Consider the following 18,366-nt stretch of genomic DNA (forward strand, 5'->3'; position numbering starts at 1 on the left):
TGCCAATAAACCATAACTTTACCAGTTCGTTGCTGTATTAAATGAAATAAAACTGTACAAAAATTAACAAAACCAAGAACACGATGTTTACTCTTCAAAATTTAATGAAAGTCTGAAAATTTGTACACAAAAGGGTATACAACTATGATGTAATAAATATAATTCAAATAAAAAAGAACGTTAAACAGTCAAAGTAGATAAAAATCATAAAATAAACAAAAAATCAGCTTATTCATTGGCACACCCAGAAATTTTCACAGAAAATTTGTGTGATTATGAAAATATTTGCCATATTTTCAAGTCTACCAATACTAATCCTCACAATCTGATAGTTTTTTCTTCTCTTCTTTATCTCAGACAAATATTTGTCAGGTATAAAGAACAATGAGAAAGGAAAAGCAATTTGTTGGTGAGTAGGATGTTGAAAATATGGTATTGCGGTAAGTAAAATAACATTCAAAAGTCAGAGTAAAAAGGCAAAAATGGTGAGAGGAAATGATGATAATAATGATAGTAGTAATTTTTAAGCTTTAATCTTCATGTTGACTTACCTAGACTTACAAAAACGAATATCACAGTCGCTGATTTTAACATTTTTTCATCCATTATTGTTGTTGTGCTCCTTAAAAAGTCTCGTTTAATTCTCGTTCTATCGCAAATTTTAGCTTAATGCTTTTTTCACAACAAATTTTAATTCTTTTTTCATGAAAAACTTTATATTTTTTTTCGAGTATGCCACACTGCTTAATGCTTCATTTGTAATCCTCATTTAATACTACAATACACTAAAGATGGAAGAAACTAAAAAAAATGTTGAATGTTTTTTTATGTTCTGCACATTCCATGGAGAGGCATTAAGCAAGTAAGATAATATTTTGGGTTTAATTACTTTAAATTTTTATTGTAGACCATTTCAGCATTCACAAATATACACAAAGAAAGGCTCTTGTTCTAGATGATATAATTTATTTAATTTTCCTTTCTGTGATTAAGGAAATCTTCAATTTTATGAATTTTTATGGTTTGTGGATTCACTTTGTCTTTGGAACTTTTACTAAGCTGATTAAAGGAATTATATGTAGAGCCAGGTATGAGGCTTTAGATTTGAAAGATTCTATCCGTTTTGGAACTGATTTTGCTTACTCTGATATGAATTTGTTTTATATAAATGCGCTAAGCTTTAAGTAATTATCTCTCTTAGTTTGAGCTCCTTGGAAGCTATTTTTGATTCTAAACTTCAGAATTCAGTCCCTGCCCGATGACACAACGTCAGCTACCCAACTTACAGACATTACAAGTCTATAATCCAACTCACAGACTTTCCCAATATCACAGCAAGCACAACTGCCAAACTCACTGTTTCCTTATCTAAATGACAACTCTCTTATGTTCCCAAGCACTCTTAAGCATCCAATTCCAAGTAAAAAGAGAAGTACATTCATTTAAAGGGTCTTTAGGATTATCAGATAATCTTCTTAGGAAGAAAAATGGCACAAAGCAAACACAGAATTCTTAATCATATCAGAAATATTCTCAGATGTTCATATTTTTCCCACAAAATGTGAATTATTGATGTGCTTTTGAAGGGAATGAAGATTCGAAAAAAGCTATCAGGGCTGGGTTTCCTAGGTAATGCTTCCATTTTTTTGTATTCATATTGAACTTCAAAGCGATTCTTGTTTCTATTGGATGCTAATACATGGAAAAGGAATTTGAAGTAAACCGCAAGCATTAAGATGAGATAGAAATAATTTGGATGTTGCTTACTTTAGGTTAGTAACTAAATGAAATACTACTTCAAAGTTCACAAGAGCATCAAAGTTAGATTTTAAGGTTTCCAATAGAGATCCTTAATGGAAAATTATTATACTAAGTTCAGTTGTTAAGATTGAACTACAAAAGCTTCCTAAGGCGGAAATGCCTCTGTTATCGGATTCTAGAGATTGCTTGATCTAGCTAGAAATATGTTTGAAATAAATAAGATTTTACAGGATATCCAGAGCGGTACAATGCCGCGAACCGTATATTCCGGTCCAAAAATACGTCAGTATCACGATGTCCTTAAGACAACTTGATATCTTACCGTTTGTACGACGACGTAGCGAATGCCTTGCCCTGTTCGAATGCCAAGTCTTAACTAAATCTCTAAACTAGTCAGGAAGATCCATTAGAATCGCATCATCCTTATAGTCAACTTAATCCACCCCTACAAGCTCCTCAAAACCCCACAAGACAGCCAATCCAAATAGAATCTTTCAAACCTTTATCCATACCATATCATCATAAAAAGATGCATCATAGTCATCTACTTACAGATTACAACTGTTTTTCCTACTATCATTTAATGATGATGATAGCTCATTTAATTTTCTACAAATACACACAGACACAAGCACATACTGTTAAATTGTAAAAAAATTATTTAAGCACACAGATGAATAAAAACAAGTTTCAGTGCCTTTTCACACACTGGTCAAATACCAAAAGATTTATGGTCTTCATGAGCAAAAAATCCTTTTTCTGTTTTACACTTAAATAAACGGAAAGTTTGTCCGGACATGTAGAAGCAGCAATGAGTTTCCTTTTTTTTTTAAGCACCAGCAAGAACTAATTGCCGTTCAAGTTTATTTTTTCTCATTGTTTACAGTGCCACTATATATATTTTCTTTTTAAATTCTCACTTCCTTTTCAACGCACTGCCATTCTCAATTTCTAATTCAATGACATCCTCTATACTTTTTTTTTACTCTTTTATTTTGTGCTAATTGCCACATACAGATCCACTGACCATTATAAATATTATTATTATTATTTTCATTCACTTGCTGTACAGCATAGATGCTGTTGGAGATCCTTTTCTCAAACCGACCGAAAAAATTGTGTATGAGAACGCGCACATAAATTTCATTTGATATTCTGTTCGCACAAACTGTTCCGTCTTCTTATTTCTCTTTTTTTATGCCTTCCTTCTCATTCACTTCTTTTTTTTTTGTTGATCAAATGTTTCCTTCTATAAATGAATATTTCAGTACCATAACGCAATAGTGTTGGTAAGCATTACTTCCTGCCGGTAGTGGCAAAAATGAAACTGAATTTATTTTTTTTTATGTATTATGTACAGCACAAAAAAAAGGTTTACGCACGCATATCTTTTAGATGCTGCTTGAAATTTCCTCAATAAATGAAATAAGCACTCACAAAATATTCCACATACAGGAAGAAATAGTGCCTATTTTTGGTTCTTTTGTTTATACACCATCAATTTCGATTGAATAGCTTTCACCTAATCAACCATTTGGGGAGTTTGTTCATAAATGACGTTCATCAGTTAAGGCTTCCCCTAAGAGGCAAAGAGACTGCTTTTCGGTAACGAAGTGGTCTTCCTGTACTATAAAAGCATGCTCTTTTCCTGTTAGAGTTAGTTTTGAGTAGGAATTGGATGTGTCAAAAGGGGAGGAGGAGGATCTGAACCTATAATTTTGTGATATCTGCCTGAAAGTCCTGGATATTATATGAATTCCAGAGAACTGAAATCAGACTGAAGAGATACTCGGATTTTGTAATTGAAAGTCGACTCGACTCAACTCGACTCAATTTGACTAAACTTTACTAGACTAGACTAGAGTCGACTTTACATAAAATTTGAATTGACGTCAAGCTTTAAAGCCAAATTTCTGATGAACATCATTTATAAACAGTTCCCTTACTAAATTGCATACCGTTCCTATCATTCGTAATGAATGAACTGTACAAAGCTTCTCCACTTCCTATTGTAGATCATGATTACAATCGTTTATCGATTGCCCAATGCATAAATGATGATGATATGATGAGGAATTCTGTGAACAAAGCATTCATAATAATAATAATTAGTAATTTATAGTAGGTGTTATCATTAATATTATAAAAGGTGGCAGAGCAGAGAGGTATCGATCGAATAATAAAAAAAGCATCAAACTCACTCTTGCCTATCAAATTTAATCTAATTTTGTTATTTGCTCAAACAAGTCACAAAATGGTTAATAGGATTGCTGTGATTTTAATCTAATTTTATGCTTCAAAAAGTTCGATTGAAATTCAATTCGACAGAATTCATTAGACGTCGATGACACTTTTATTGGATCTCCTTTTTTTTACTAATGCTGTGTGTGAGACTCATTTTCAGGTTAATGTTCTAATAAAATTTAACAAGTTTTTCCATCACCATTTCCAGCGACTTAATTAAATTATTTTATTTTCACCATAATTAGATTTTGCGTGATGAATAATGAGAAGCTTGGCATCCATGGGGGGGAATGAAGCATGGCTGTATTTGTGTGCTTCATTTTTCATGGAATATTGAAAATATTTTTTGATTAGAAATTCGGAATTCTTCTGAATGGAATACATTATTGAGTGCTGTGATCTAAAATTTATTTCATGTTCCTGCATCAAATGCAATTTGTTTTATGATGAACTCTATTGTTGTGAGTTATTTATTTGGCAATCTATACTCTTTTTTATATTTTTGGAAGGGATTTCTATCAATGTCATGAATATTTGCAGAATGCAGTAGAATATTTGAGTTTTTTGGCCATATCGACAGTAACTCGATTGATTATTAGAAATGATTGGATGTATATTTGGAAATATTTAGTTCCTGATGTGAGGCAGCCAGCAGATAGATCCAGTTTTAGACGCCAACTGAGAGAAACCATGGATCACAGATGATCTGTACATCCAGCAAAGTTAGTAAGTAAGATGAGAATCAAACTAACTTTCTCGGAAGCAGACTTGCAATTCCATATAGAAACATAAACATTCCTTTATATTCAGTCTATAATTCACTCTCTTTACATTCCAGATCATCCAGATTATCTCAAAAGACATGAATTTTCCCATAAAAAGCAATAAACACAGTATAGATTCAGGGTATTTACACAGAAAAATAAAATCGTCAATAAATATGTTCAAAGTACTTTGATGATATTTAAAAGCAAAGCAATAAGCATAAGAATACAGGAACAAAAGTACCTTGAAGAACAAAATCTGTTGAGTGTTCCAATGAACTTCATTTGTTGAACTGTCAAAACAATTCAAGTCATTACTGCAGGCGAAACTCTAAGGTTACTTTTTTTGAACCTTGAAAGTATGACACAAAAGTTTGAAAAAGTATGTCTCAACATGAGTTTGCTCAACACAAATTAAATTCATTGGAATTTTAATGCTCATGAACAAATACTTGTTGACAAAATGTTAAAAACTTTGAGAAATGAAAATTAATATTGTGGTGGCGTAGCGAAGTGGCCTCTGGAGTGACAGGGTAGATTGTCAGTCTGAAGATTAGGTTTCTGTTTAAGGAATGCTTTAGAATTTGTCGAAAAGACTGACAAACTGAGTAGACAGTTCAATTCCAGTCTTGCCATCAGCGCGACAACTAAGCAGTGCTGCTCTAGATTTAAACTAAATTACGCCTGCTTTGTTTTAATTATCGGACCGAATATGAATCTGCACTCTTTTCTTTTGCAAAGACTTAAGGATGAGTTTTAATATTTCACCTAAATGACTTCATTTTTATCAAGTTCGTGCTATAAACAAGCTATTGTCATGAACTTTAACACATTCTATGAATAATTAGAAAACTTCATCTGAGTGAATTTACAGTTTTTTTATTTTAAAATACACAAATGTCATGATTAAACTGCATCTAAAACTATCCTGCAAATGTGCTTATAAAATACAGAGAAATGAAATCTCATTAAGAATAGAAGTGATTTATAAAAATTCAGAACAACTCATTGTATTGCTCAAACAAAAGAGAAAAACTTTGTCTTTGTCTGAAAATCAGTTTGAATCAGACGAGAAAAAGAATTCCATAAACTTAAAAATTGATGAAGTTTTCATTTCAGATCTGACTTCTTAAATAACTTGAAAAATGTTCCAAGTCTTACCTTCTTGTTTTGTATGAAGAAGGAATCCTTAAAAGCTTTTCTAGTTGTCGAAATATCTATATTTAGAGAATGCTAAGCTTGTCACGGAGCTCTTCCTTCCTTTATAAATTTCAAATTTTATTTCAAGACTTTTTGTGTATTTTGTTTCTATATTTTACAAATTTTATTAACTTCCGCTGTCTATTCTCGACAACTTTTAGTCTTTGAACTTCAAAATTGAAAGAAAATTCTGAACGAAGATGAAAAGCAATAGAATTGACTATAATTGGATGATTCTCAACAATATGATGTATTGTTTTACGTCTGGTTGATAGAATAATAAAGATTAGTTCTTCTAAGAAAAGGCTTACTAACTTGTTTCTGTAGCGTAAGGAGTAGAATTTCAAGTGAAGGTATGATTGACTTGAATTAAAAGGAAGTTTCAGGATATTTTCTTGAGAAGTGAGGACTTCAATTGTTAGTTCTTAGGAAGGAGGAACTGAACCCTCTTAGAAATTTAAGAAAGCATGAATTTTATTGTTTGAAGTTAGAAAACAAACTTAATATTAATATGAAGGGGACTAACAACTAGAAAAGGGGAAAATCAACTAATTGTAGTTTCATACAATTTGAATATAAAATAACCGTTGGCATATTCTCAACATAAACTATCGCTCGGGTCAATTTGCCTTTCACCTGCTACGTCTATTGTCAATATTTTGCTACTCCTTCCGTAGCTAAGTTAATTCTCGTTTTATCGCGAAATAAATTCACGGTGAATATTTCATTTTTGATTAATATTTCATCTTAAATAAGCCCTTAATTACAAAAGAAGCATTTAGCCGTACCCTTCTTCGAGTTTTGAGTTATTATAATGAATATTTATTACTTGCTACCAAAATATTGTGTATTATCAAAAAATAAATTTTGTTTTTATTTGCACTCAATTAATTTCCATCTTTTTCTCTGAGAAGAAAGGAAAGTCAAGTTGATGGAAGTTGAATGACTTCTTTGAAGGTTTTTAAGGAAGAAATACAACCGTACGAAAATTTTAATAGCTTAATGAAGCAAATGTAAATTGTTTGAAGTAATATTCTTGGAAGAATTTCTGGGAAATTTAAAGCTAAGTGGGCTGTGCTAAATATTTGTTGCTTTGATGATTTTAAAGGGTAAGTGAATAACTTAAAATTATTGAATTTTTGCGATTTTTTGAAACTTTTTCTATTGTAACGGTTATTTTAGATTCAAATTTTATATTTGCAGCAATCATAGTTATTGACCCCTTTTATAATGATTTTTTAATTTTTGATTGAATTTTGGACAGAAACTATCCAGAATGAACAACAATTGTTATAACTATTTGATGGTAACTTGATGTCTAGTTCTATCGTATTTTTGTCCATTCGGGTATCGAGTCATTAGCATTCCGTAAGTATATGAACCTTAAAAGGACAGCATTAAATTAATCTCTTTCACCAGTTTTCTCCATTCACAAAAATATTCCACAAAATGTACAAGTTACCCAACAACTTTCCTAAACATCCATTAACTATATCCTCTTAGTTCAGCTTCTAGAATCACACAAAAGTTCTTTATTATAATAGAACAATTTCCTCCATGTGTCATTCACTAAATACTGAATATTTCCACCTTTTTTATTTTCATCAAATTCAGTCCATTCAAATATAAAACGCACATGACATACAGAATGAGAAGAAAAAGGCGATCCAAAGTTAACGAGAGGAAATAAAACTTTCCTCAAACCGGTGGAATTAATTTTATTTCCTCAGAAATAAATGGTAAGTATTTTCACAAGAATACCAAACTTTTCGATTACATTATTTTTTATGCTTCTTATTCCACCTTTTTTTCATCCAAGTCTCACTCACAAGACACAGACTAAATTATTCACTTTTCTAATTCAATGTCAAAGGCATTTCATCACATCCAACTGCAAATTATTTATTTGCATTCTTTTTGTTCCTTATTGTTCCAAGTGAAAGAAGGAAGCAAATGAAATAATTGCGTTAATAGACAATAGACATAAAGAAGCAAATTCTTTTCTCTTTTTTATCTTTCTTCGAGATTCCTTCTTGCCACTGTGTGTGCTTTTAATGGGAAAAGTTTATTTTATTTTCTTACTTTTTTTTTGTTACCACTTCAAGTCTTTCCGTTCCTTCATCTCAATCTCATTTTACGAATTTTAGCAACATAAAGGAAAAGAAATATTCTTTTTTTTATCACTTACTAGCCAGAACCAGAAGGAACTGATTTCTTCTTTATATTTCCTACTTTTCTGATATTATTTTATGCGACCAATTCCGATACCGTCGTAAGAATAACTGACAATATGAGAGGAAAATTTTTCCGATTATTTTTGCCGTTTTCCTCGATATTATTTTGTGTACTCACTTGCCTAAGACTCGATACATATTTTTTTGAAAGAGAGGAACTGACTAGGATGAGAGAGAATTGTTCAAAAATGAGAGTCTCTCAGCATAAAGACGGAAATTTACTGTTTTTCAATTTTTCTTTACATTTTCCCACACTCATTTCCACCGTCGAGTCATATCCTCTTTACTGCCACTGCTACTATTCATCCAATAAACCATTTTTCTGTCGTTCAGCCATATGAGAAGCTCTGTTTCATACTGTTGATGAATGAATGACTTTCACTTTCCATTCATTGTCAGGCACAATACTCTGTATATTTCTGGAGGGATATAAACTATATTACATAACCTTTATACACTGCTTGCTATGCTCTTTCCACTCATTTTTTATATTTTTTTAAATTTATATATATAAAGGATTTTTGAAGGATTTGTCCTCAACAATTTTCTTTTTCTTTTTTTGTACAGCACAACTGCTGCCGCCGATGTTCGTTCACTTTAGCCATTATCTCACACATGTGTACATGATTGACCAAGAAAGTTAATGTGCTTTATCATCAACAGAAATATAATGTATGTGAAGAGATTTATAAACAAGATTCTTATGCTGTATATTGGATTGGATGGCGTTGTATTTCAAGTGATAAATGAAGGAGTGAAAAAAATGTCATTAAACTTTGCAATATCCTATTTTATGAATCAGCACAATTGAAATTAGGTTAGATTAGGTATATATCAATTTCAAATTGATTTAATATATTTTTTGCTGAATAAGGTAGGCTTTTAAACTAATAGCTTTAATTTTAATTTGGCAAATCTTTAAAAACCACGAAAAATTCGAATTTTTGTAAAAAATCATCGAAATTTCAAATTGTAAATAACCGTTGACATTTTAAAATTCAAAAATACGTTAAAATTTCAAATTTTTAAAATCGGTTAAAAATTCAGGCTCCAGAAATCTGTTTCATTTTTAAATATACAAAAACCGTTATAATTTGTAATTATTATTTCCAAAATTAACACATGCCTGATAAGAGCTTATTATTGTCCTAAAAATATTTCCTAAGAAATATACATTAAGAAGCCGATATCAAATTGATAGATGGAGATAAATATGTGGAAATGACATTGAAAGAAAGTTGTTTTTATTAAGATATAACAAGCACAATACATATATATTCCACATGCTCAATATTGGAAGAGCTCCCTTGGGAATAAAAACCATTGAACCGAAAAGTATGGAAAAAGTCAAAAGAAGAAAACTTTTTATATTGATGCTCATTTAAGACTTATAGATCCTATAAATGTTTATTGGATATTGACTCTGAAGCTAATTATGGTACTTGAAGGCTAATAAAGGATCATCATTCATTTTTTAAGTGAATTTCCTAAAGCAATTAACCTTAAATTGATAGATCTTATGAATTTTCCTATTTCATTAATGGAAAAAACGAGTAACAAAATATTTATAAATACCTGTGTGCGTAGATTTACTTGATTTCATACTAAGAAGAAAGGCTGATTTGGTGCTGAAATCAACACCCTATTTGTGAAAAGTTATCTTAATTAAATTATAGAAGATGAATGAACAGTCTTGAGTTTCGTTCTTTGAAGATCTATTTTTGGGTGGAAAAAAGGAAGACTTTTCAAGATGTTTAGCCGTGTAGCTCTTAAGGAGATGTGCTGCAATTTTTGTTGCTTATTATTTGCTTATTTTCGTGTATTTTGACTAATTTACTAATTATTAAGAATGTTTTACAGTCTTTGGCGGGCTTAACTTCTTAAAATACCTTAAAATATATTTTATAAGCTTAGCTGTAACTTATAAGTGCTGTACAGCGTAGCTAATAATAATTAAACATGTTTATTCTTCGGAGTTTAAATACAGACTGAATTTTCGTTTAAAAAGGGGCTTTCAACTATGATATAATAAATATTATTTAAATCTCAAATGATCGTTATGACGGATATATGCTGTTACTTCAAAAGTAATCATTTTACGTCTTAAACCTCCCTTAAAAGCACTCAGGCACACACCATCATAATTTATTTAGCTCAAACTATAATCTCAGTCATCAATAATCGAAGTATGTGATGTGCTTAATCTAAATCTCAGCATTAAGCCATCAAAAGTTTCATGGATTATTCGCTTCAGTCGCTACATTCACAAATGTCAGCAATTTATATCCAATTAAATACAGACAAAAACTTCTCGGAATCTTTCATAAAATTATGAATAAAATAAATCAGAGCCATCAGAGTCACGAAAAGCATAACAAAAACAGACGCTTTCCATCATAATCGCATGATTTTTTGATGATATAATGCAAGATTGAATTTATTCAGTGCCATTTATGACATGAAGAAATTTATGTAAAGTGGCCACTTGAAGGAAATTGAATTTTCTTCGTATTTGACATTATTATCGAATTTATGCTGATGCCATGATTCTTATTGTTGATATCTAGTCATCTTTATACTTGACTGTCTGTGATTATTATTACTTCTTCTCTTTTCTATTTTCTCATGATAATTGAGTCCATGATGAGATATCGAACATCCTTTCTGCATAGTAGTGACATCTAGGAATAGCATGAAACATATCCAATAGAGTATATCCAGATTTAGTCCTTTTTGCTAGTATTTGATTTTCAAAGTTTTATTCCTCATCCCACAAAACCATTTACTGAAAAGCAGGTCGGAAACAATGAATGCCATCAAAAACCATTTAAATTTTTCCGAGTGATTAATAGACGGGTTGTTATCCTTCATAAATCCTTTTATAGCATGCAATTTACAAAAACATCAGACATATAAAGCAAAAGATGGGACGATAATCAGATGTAATTTATATTCTCAAATATTAAAAATTCTTCTTGTTTAATGTTTTATGCTGAAAAGGCACTGACAAGACAGGAAAGTTAATTTAAAATATCTTTGAAATGTTGGAATTAAATTTAAATCCTACGATTTATTTTTTGTACCAAAAAATCTAAACTTGCTGTTTATTTTTAATGCTAAGATTAAAATGAGGACATCAATGTTTTGTCAATGTTTTATGTCTTAAACCTAATGTTTTTCATCCACTAATGCTTCTCTTTCGCTTGCATTCGAGCAATTCTTTCCATTCTTTCATGATCATAACTGCTGTGAAGCAACAGACCCATAAGACCAGATCTAGATGCCATTGCCTGCTTAATTTGTCTTTCTTGCTCAACCAGCTCGTCCATTTTCATCCATTGTCTTACTCTTTCCAGATCTATTTCAGCTCTTCTGATTTTTTCCCAGCAATAATGTTTGAAGCATGACTTTTTTGGAGCACGACAAAACTCTCCAATCAATTCGAATACATTTTTCGTTAATGGACATCCACAAACATCAGTGTCTGTTACTTTTGGATCTTTACTATGCTCAGGACATAATACTCGTAGTCTTTTACAGTATGTCTTGTTGACAACATTATAGAAGTCACAAAACATGGAATTCCCTTCGATTCTGGTTTTGAAAATACTCCCAAAACTTGCTTGACTTTCGTACTTGTTAAAGCAACGTTCCATGTGCCTAATCGCAGTCCTTGCATGAATTTCATGACCACATGTTACACAATACATGCTTGATTCATCCTCAACATCAACTTCCCTGTCTTTAGCATTTTCTTCCAATGTGCATTGTCTTGCTGTTTCAACAATCAAGTCTAATTCTCGATGTCTCTTATCCAGTTCCATTAATGTTGCTCGAACGATTTGCTGCTTCGCTCGATTCTTTTCTAGTGACTTCTTGTTCTGTTCAGTTGCAATACTTGGCGTAGACCATTCTTGAATTCTATTTATTAAAAGATACAAACATTAGTTATAAAGTAAGGATATTAGAGTTATTTTTGGATATACCTTGTTGGTAAGATCTGGAATATTCTGTTGCTAGCAAGCTTCATTCCACAAATATCAGAGCAATATTTTGATTGTGGACGAGCTGTATAGCGACATTCAGGACCTAAGCAATGTCTTGGACCTTCTAACGCTGGATTAATAACAAGTTCTGGTGTTACTGAGCGTTTTCTCTTCTTAATTCTTCCTTCTTTAATCTTTTTGTCCTTTTTCTTTGATAGTTGATAAGAGCTGAGTCGCTTCTCGCACTTTCCTTTCTTCCCCATCATTTTTGATCGACATCCTTCACAATTTCCACATCTTGCATCCTTATCCTTTTTCTTTTTCAGATTATCTGCTGATTGAGTGACATTCTGTGAAGTCGACTGCTGGCTTGTTGTTGCTGGTTTAAAAAGTGTCTTTAGCGTTGGATCATCAGCCTTACAACGATCGCAGTAATATTTCTTAATACTTTTAGATTCCTTTTCACTAATTCCAATACAGTCTCCATGATACCATTCTTCACAGAAATCACAACATATCATAAATCCAGGCTTTGATGATCGACAGATGCAATAAGCGACATTTTCTTCCTTTAAAATTGTTGCAATTTTACTTTTTCTTTCTGGCAAATTGTCGAATTCTTTTGCTATTTCTTCTTTCTGTGGATGTGCATTTATTAGTTATACTACAATTAACATTATTATTAACAAGCTTACCGTCTTAAATTTCTTAGAATCCATAATTAATTATTTCTGACAAATTTTCATAGGAATTCTGATGTAAACAAACTTCCGAGCAACACACAACTGTTGCTTGTCGTTGTTTTGGTTGCAAACTTATTCTCATTTTATTGATGCTTTAGGTAGCTGTTTGTAACTACATGTGTAATCATTAGATATCAAATTTAAATGAGATTTAGAAGAACAAAATCAGGTTCATTTTAATTTACAATTTCGACTACCTGTGTGAGGAAGGTAATTTAGTACTGTATTACTCGGTCGTCAGATTTTATTCTGAAATAACGAAGGAAATTGTGCAAATATAAAAACATTACAATTTAACTAATTAAACTTGAGATTTTAAGCAATATTTGGCAATAATGACAAAGAATCCAGGCTTTATCAGCCGATGGCTAGTCACAATAGTCATGGTACCGACTCTTGCACGTAAGAATCCAAAAAAATATCCATCGAATGCATAATAATTTGGGATTTATTAATAAAATTTCTAGTGGTTCATGTTGGATGGAAGAAGTTGCAGGATATGGACGCACTTGTTAAGCCTGAAGAAAGGAAAGACTTATATCCACATCAAGCATTATATTTGATAATAGAAGAGCGCGTTAAAAAATTTATGCATCATCCAGATTAATTAATTCATAAAAATACTACCTGTATCTCGTGCTAATCACTGTATTTAGTTATTATATTATGTAAATAAAGATTTTTTTTCTTCATGGAAACTATTATTGGACAATAAATTACCTGAACTTGATGATATTTAGCGCAACGTACTTGATCCATTTCAGTATTTTTGAATTTGCTGTGAGTGCGTTTAGCAGTGTTTTTTTATTTTTATTTCATCAATAATTATTCTCCTGGTAAATTTACGAAATATCTAGTTTTTCGTGTAGAAATTGTTAATTAAAACAGTTTCCCAACTAGTATATATCATGGATTTCCATTCAATTATAAATGCAGCGAAGCAAAATGTCGCTGGACCTAATGATCGGGTAAAATTTAATATCACCTAATTAAACTTTCTAATTTATCCTTAACATCCATATGTTTTGTGCATTATAGAGTAGCAATTATTATAAAACAAAGTTTGATGCTCCGAAAAAGACGACTAAAGAGAAAAAATTGTCATCCGGAATCCGAAAATTTCTTGAAAAGCAAAAAATCGAGGAAGAAGAGAAGATTCGAGAGGCTCGTGAGAAGAAACTGGAATTAATGGCACGTAGAGATCCAAAGGAACAAAGAAAGATTGAAAAGACATTAAAAGTTATTAAATCCAGTAAGAAATTTTATACAGGCGATAAAGAACTAGACGAAAATACAGAAATAACACTTGAAAAGAGCATTGGTGATGATGACGATTATGGATTTGAGAATAAATCCAGTGAAGCTATATATTTAAAGCTTATGGAACAGTACAAAAAAATGCCAACAGAGGATAAATTCGAGAAATTCATGAATCCGAAGAAATCAAAAAGCAATGCCAATAATCAAGTAGCTAATAATCAAGAAGAAGGAGATGAATATCATATAAAAACTGGTCATAGACAAAGAGTATCTAAAATTAAGGGTGAAGGTAGTAGTCAACTTTCAGCCAGTAAAAAGTCAGCCTTCGCACCGCCAGCACAATCATCATCTACAACTCCCACTAAAAGCTCATCAAGTTCTAAAAGTAAAGTTAAGTATGAAAAGTACGAGTCTCCAAAGAGTGCACCGCCAGCAGATAAGTCCAAACCAAAACTTCGGGCAGCACCAATTGTTGATTTTAATCAGCTACTTAAACTTGCTGAGCAGAAGCAACATGAGGATATAATCATAGATATGCCAACCAAAAAGGAACCGGAAAGATTATTAACAATGAAAGAGAAAAGAGAACTGGAAGAACTTGAAGCTGCTAGAAAAGGAAAGCTCAAAGGAAATGGAGCAATGAATAAAATTCCTAAATTAGGTGCAATACCAAGACTTAATGATCCATCGAAACAGGATCGAAATAATAATAGTGATAAAACGCCTCAAAAATTGCCATCAAATGACAAGCGACTTGAGAAAAGTGATAGTAAAGTTCCTGTCAGTAAATCTAGTAAACCAATTTCTTCAAAATCGTCAGCAAGTCCACCGTCGTCTGGCTCAAAACTTCGTGATGCCTTAATTAAAAAAGATGAAAGGTCTTCAAATTCATCGCCAATATCCTCAAAAGTTCAACAGAAGCAACAAGTGCCACAATCATCGTCAAAGCCACAAGTGAATGGAAGTGGAATGAAACAAAAAGGCATCATGCCAAGTAGCTCAAAAATGCCACCTCCAATGCCAAAAAGTGGCAGTTCTAGTACAATGAATGGCAAAGTCGATAAATCTCGACTACCCCATCGAAGGAACCACAAAAGTCGAGAGATTTTCCACCTAAGGACTTGATGCGATCTCGCGAATTTCCACCTAGAGACTTAATGAGGACACGTGAATTTCCACCAAAAGACGTTAGACGATTCAAAGAGCCACCACGTGGCATGAAAATGCCAGTCAAACGTAAGTGTATTATTTTTTGTTCCTTATTTTTGAAGTTTATGCAACCTAAAGTATTGCACTTTGTACTACTTGTGCAATGAACTTTTTAAAAATTGTAACGGAATTCAAAATTTTGAAAATCAAAGTTCAAATTTTGAACTTTTTTTGAATTTTTGAAAACCGTTGAGTTCTTAAATATAAAATGTCCGTTATATAACTTCAAAAAATGCGCAACTGTTTAGTTCCTTTATAAATTATTAATTAAATTTTACTGTCAATATTTATATAGGTCGCATTGAGGACGAGGACTCAGATTCAGAGTATGACTCAGAAATGGATGATTTCATCGACGATGATGACGTATGTGATGATTATTCGAGCGAAATTCAAAAGATCTTTGGATATGATAAGTCTAGGTACGTAATTTAAATACATTGATATGCATGTCTTGAAGCAAATTACTTATTCCAAAAATTTACATTTTTAGGTATCGCGATGAAGATTTTGACGACCGAGAAATGGAATCTGATTACAGGACAGTCATGCGAGAAGAATTTATTAGTAAAAAGTTAGGTCTGCAGGAGGATCTAGAGGACATGAGAATGGAGGCTGAAGAAATTAAACGAAAGCAAATGATGAAGAAAAAAAGGAGAAAAATTAGAATAAAAAAAGGTTTTAAGCTTCAAAAGTTGAATTTTTTAAGACATTGGGACCATTTTATGTTATGTATGCTCTTTTTACCATTATTTAATTCTTGTTTAATTATATTTACGATAACAGTGATTTATGAATTATTTTAATAATTTAATATTTTGAAATAAATTTTTAACATTAATGAAATAGATTTTAATACAGCATAAAGTTTGTGTTTGACACATTTTTAATATCTTTGGGTTTAATTAAATTACTTTCCATCAGTCGTTATTTTCTGCAACTGATTAACAATCTCTTCGTTGATCTCGTCAGCATCGGGAATTTCCAATTGCACCCACGAATCCTTTGTACTCTGTAGCTTATCATCACAAATTGGACAATTCTTTTTGCCTTCATTCCATTGCTCTATACATGGTGCACAGAAACTATGAAGGCATGAGAGAATTACGTCAGGTTTACGTTCTAGACAAATTATGCATTCATCAAGATAGTCATCATCAGATTCATTGAATGTAAACTTTGGATCATTGTTGAGTTGATTTAATATGCTTGATGGATAGAAATTTGCCGGACTGGAACTAGCTGATCGTTGTCGCTCTTCAATAGCCTCAATTGCTTCGAGATTAGTAACCATTGTGTTGAAAATGTGAAGGAACTGCTTTAAATTTATCATCTTTATATTAGAAATAGCTCTCGATTCAGGATTAATTGAAACGCAGGCAATTTTTATTGTTGCCTTCCATAAAAAATGGAACTGATCAGATCCCTTATTTATCGCAAATACCAACTGATTGCCGTCCTTATCAATACATTTTCTAGATAATTCATTTAACTCGTCTATGCTTTCCTTAAAATTTTCATATGTTAAGTCGTTGAGGTCTGAGAAAATCTTTGAATGTTTCTTAATTTGGAATTGAATTGTATCGATTGTGTCCGGAATGAAGTCTTTGCATGCCGATGTCTGTGATTGTCCCATTATATCCGTTAAATTGCAGTTCCTATTCTAAAAATTATTTTTTTTCTTCACTTCTATCAAATTACGTTTCTTTATATCAGCACAGCAAGTAAACAATTGAAGTAGAAAATTATTCGCATGACTAATGTATGGAGATACTGAAAAAAATAGACTGTCCACGAAACACATACTCAATAAAAAAAGATGCAGAATCAAGTTTATGTTAAAAACCTTTTTTGATGTTTTTATGGTTTATTCATGTAATTTTAACACAATTTTATAGATACTCTTAGATGTATATCCATAAACTTATTGGGGACGTGATCCACGACCGAATCCTCCGCGCTGTAAACAATAAAAATCAAATATAAATAAGAATGTTTACTAGAGAAAGAGTATAGACATACCAATTCAATATCGGCAGCACCAGCACCAACATCGGCCTTCTTGTCTGATGATGTTCCTGGGGCACGTCTGTAAGCTTGACGATCTTCGCCTGATTTTGGACCTTCGGAACGTGGGGCAGCGCGTGGACGAGCTGTGTCTGAGCGTGTTGTACGCTTCAATGTTGATGGAACGATTTCTGGTGGCAAGTGAAGGTATTGTCTAAGGTATTCAATTCCTTCATTTGTGAGGTACCTAAAAATCATAATTCACTAACTGATGACATCCATATATCAAAATTAATGTATATATGCTTACCAGTAATAATGTCTCCATGCAAATTGTTCCTTAACAAGATTTCTTGACTTAAGTGATTGCATAGTTTTGATGACATGAAGATTTGGTACGGTCTCAAGTTCTGGATGGCTTGGAGCATGGAAATCCTTTTGGGCTACAAGAACACCTTCTTTGAAGAGATGTTCATAGATTGCCACCTTATGAGCTTTTGGCATAAACATGGTGCTTGCTAAAATATTTAAATTAACACAAAATATAAGGTTAGACGTCAATTTTTACTGAAATTTTGCCGAATTTAACATATTTCACAATTCAAAATGCATAATCTTATGGAACTAACATGGGAGGTATTAAATATCATTTCAACATTATGTTAATTGTAGTGGAATTAACAATTTTTCATTGTACACAAAATTTATATGAAAATATTTTTTTATTGCACAAAATAAATTGTTTAATTTCAATTTTTATCATGTTTCTGGCCAAGTTTGGGCCTAATTCCATTTCTACACTAATCAACCCTTAGTTATCCGCGATATTTAACTAAAGAATCTGCATTTTGAGTGGTGAAAATCATCAAAAACTCACTTTATTTAATATGAATATCTTCACGTTTTAATATTCGGAAGAGAAAAGAACGAGCATCATTTTCGCATCTATTTCGCGTCA

At 31.8% G+C, this 18,366-nt stretch overlaps 4 protein-coding genes and 2 long non-coding RNA genes across 8 annotated transcripts; 2 read left to right on the forward strand and 4 right to left on the reverse strand.

The window, feature by feature from the left end:
- Positions 1-581: 581 nt before the first annotated feature.
- LOC139095199 (uncharacterized) lies at positions 582-8,234 on the reverse strand. 3 transcript variants are annotated; one of them, XR_011544840.1, is made up of 4 exons: positions 8,158-8,234; positions 3,720-3,839; positions 2,314-3,283; positions 582-1,059 (listed from the first exon to the last, which is right to left on the reverse strand). It is a non-coding gene; the product is annotated as an uncharacterized lncRNA (long non-coding RNA). The 3 variants fall into 3 exon arrangements; XR_011544838.1 differs by having other exon boundaries at positions 8,052-8,227; XR_011544839.1 differs by having other exon boundaries at positions 3,708-3,839; positions 8,052-8,227.
- A 3,011-nt stretch (positions 8,235-11,245) lies between these two features.
- LOC139095180 (CXXC-type zinc finger protein 1-like) lies at positions 11,246-13,042 on the reverse strand. Its single transcript, XM_070646454.1, has 3 exons — positions 12,885-13,042; positions 12,190-12,827; positions 11,246-12,124 (listed from the first exon to the last, which is right to left on the reverse strand). Exons 1-3 carry the CDS (start codon positions 12,906-12,908, stop codon positions 11,389-11,391), a joined length of 1,398 nt encoding a protein of 465 aa, XP_070502555.1. The 5' UTR covers positions 12,909-13,042; the 3' UTR covers positions 11,246-11,388.
- Positions 13,043-13,174: 132 nt separating this feature from the next.
- LOC139095182 (uncharacterized) lies at positions 13,175-13,630 on the forward strand. Its single transcript, XR_011544837.1, has 2 exons — positions 13,175-13,334; positions 13,400-13,630. It is a non-coding gene; the product is annotated as an uncharacterized lncRNA (long non-coding RNA).
- Positions 13,631-13,746: 116 nt separating this feature from the next.
- Positions 13,747-16,207, forward strand: LOC139095183 (protein SPT2 homolog). Its single transcript, XM_070646457.1, is given in 6 exon segments — positions 13,747-13,900; positions 13,971-15,287; positions 15,290-15,428; positions 15,697-15,823; positions 15,895-16,079; positions 16,188-16,207. Coding segments are annotated over 6 exon segments (1,848 nt in total). The 5' UTR covers positions 13,747-13,840.
- Positions 16,208-16,311: 104 nt separating this feature from the next.
- On the reverse strand, positions 16,312-17,037 carry LOC139095198 (RING finger protein 141-like). The gene has a single exon (XM_070646479.1). The coding sequence runs from the start codon at positions 17,035-17,037 to the stop codon at positions 16,312-16,314; it is 726 nt and encodes a 241-aa protein (XP_070502580.1).
- Positions 17,038-17,228: 191 nt separating this feature from the next.
- Positions 17,229-18,351, reverse strand: LOC139095181 (small ribosomal subunit protein eS10B-like). The gene is made up of 4 exons (XM_070646455.1): positions 18,286-18,351; positions 17,719-17,926; positions 17,424-17,655; positions 17,229-17,361 (listed from the first exon to the last, which is right to left on the reverse strand). The coding sequence occupies exons 2-4, from the start codon at positions 17,916-17,918 to the stop codon at positions 17,326-17,328; spliced, it is 468 nt and encodes a 155-aa protein (XP_070502556.1). The 5' UTR covers positions 17,919-17,926; positions 18,286-18,351; the 3' UTR covers positions 17,229-17,325.
- Positions 18,352-18,366: the final 15 nt, after the last annotated feature.

The sequence above is a fragment of the Chironomus tepperi genome, unplaced genomic scaffold (assembly GCF_022539635.2).
Source record: "Chironomus tepperi strain 1889 unplaced genomic scaffold, CSIRO-AGI_Ctep_v1 contig_363, whole genome shotgun sequence".
Taxonomy (NCBI): Eukaryota; Metazoa; Arthropoda; class Insecta; order Diptera; family Chironomidae; genus Chironomus; species Chironomus tepperi.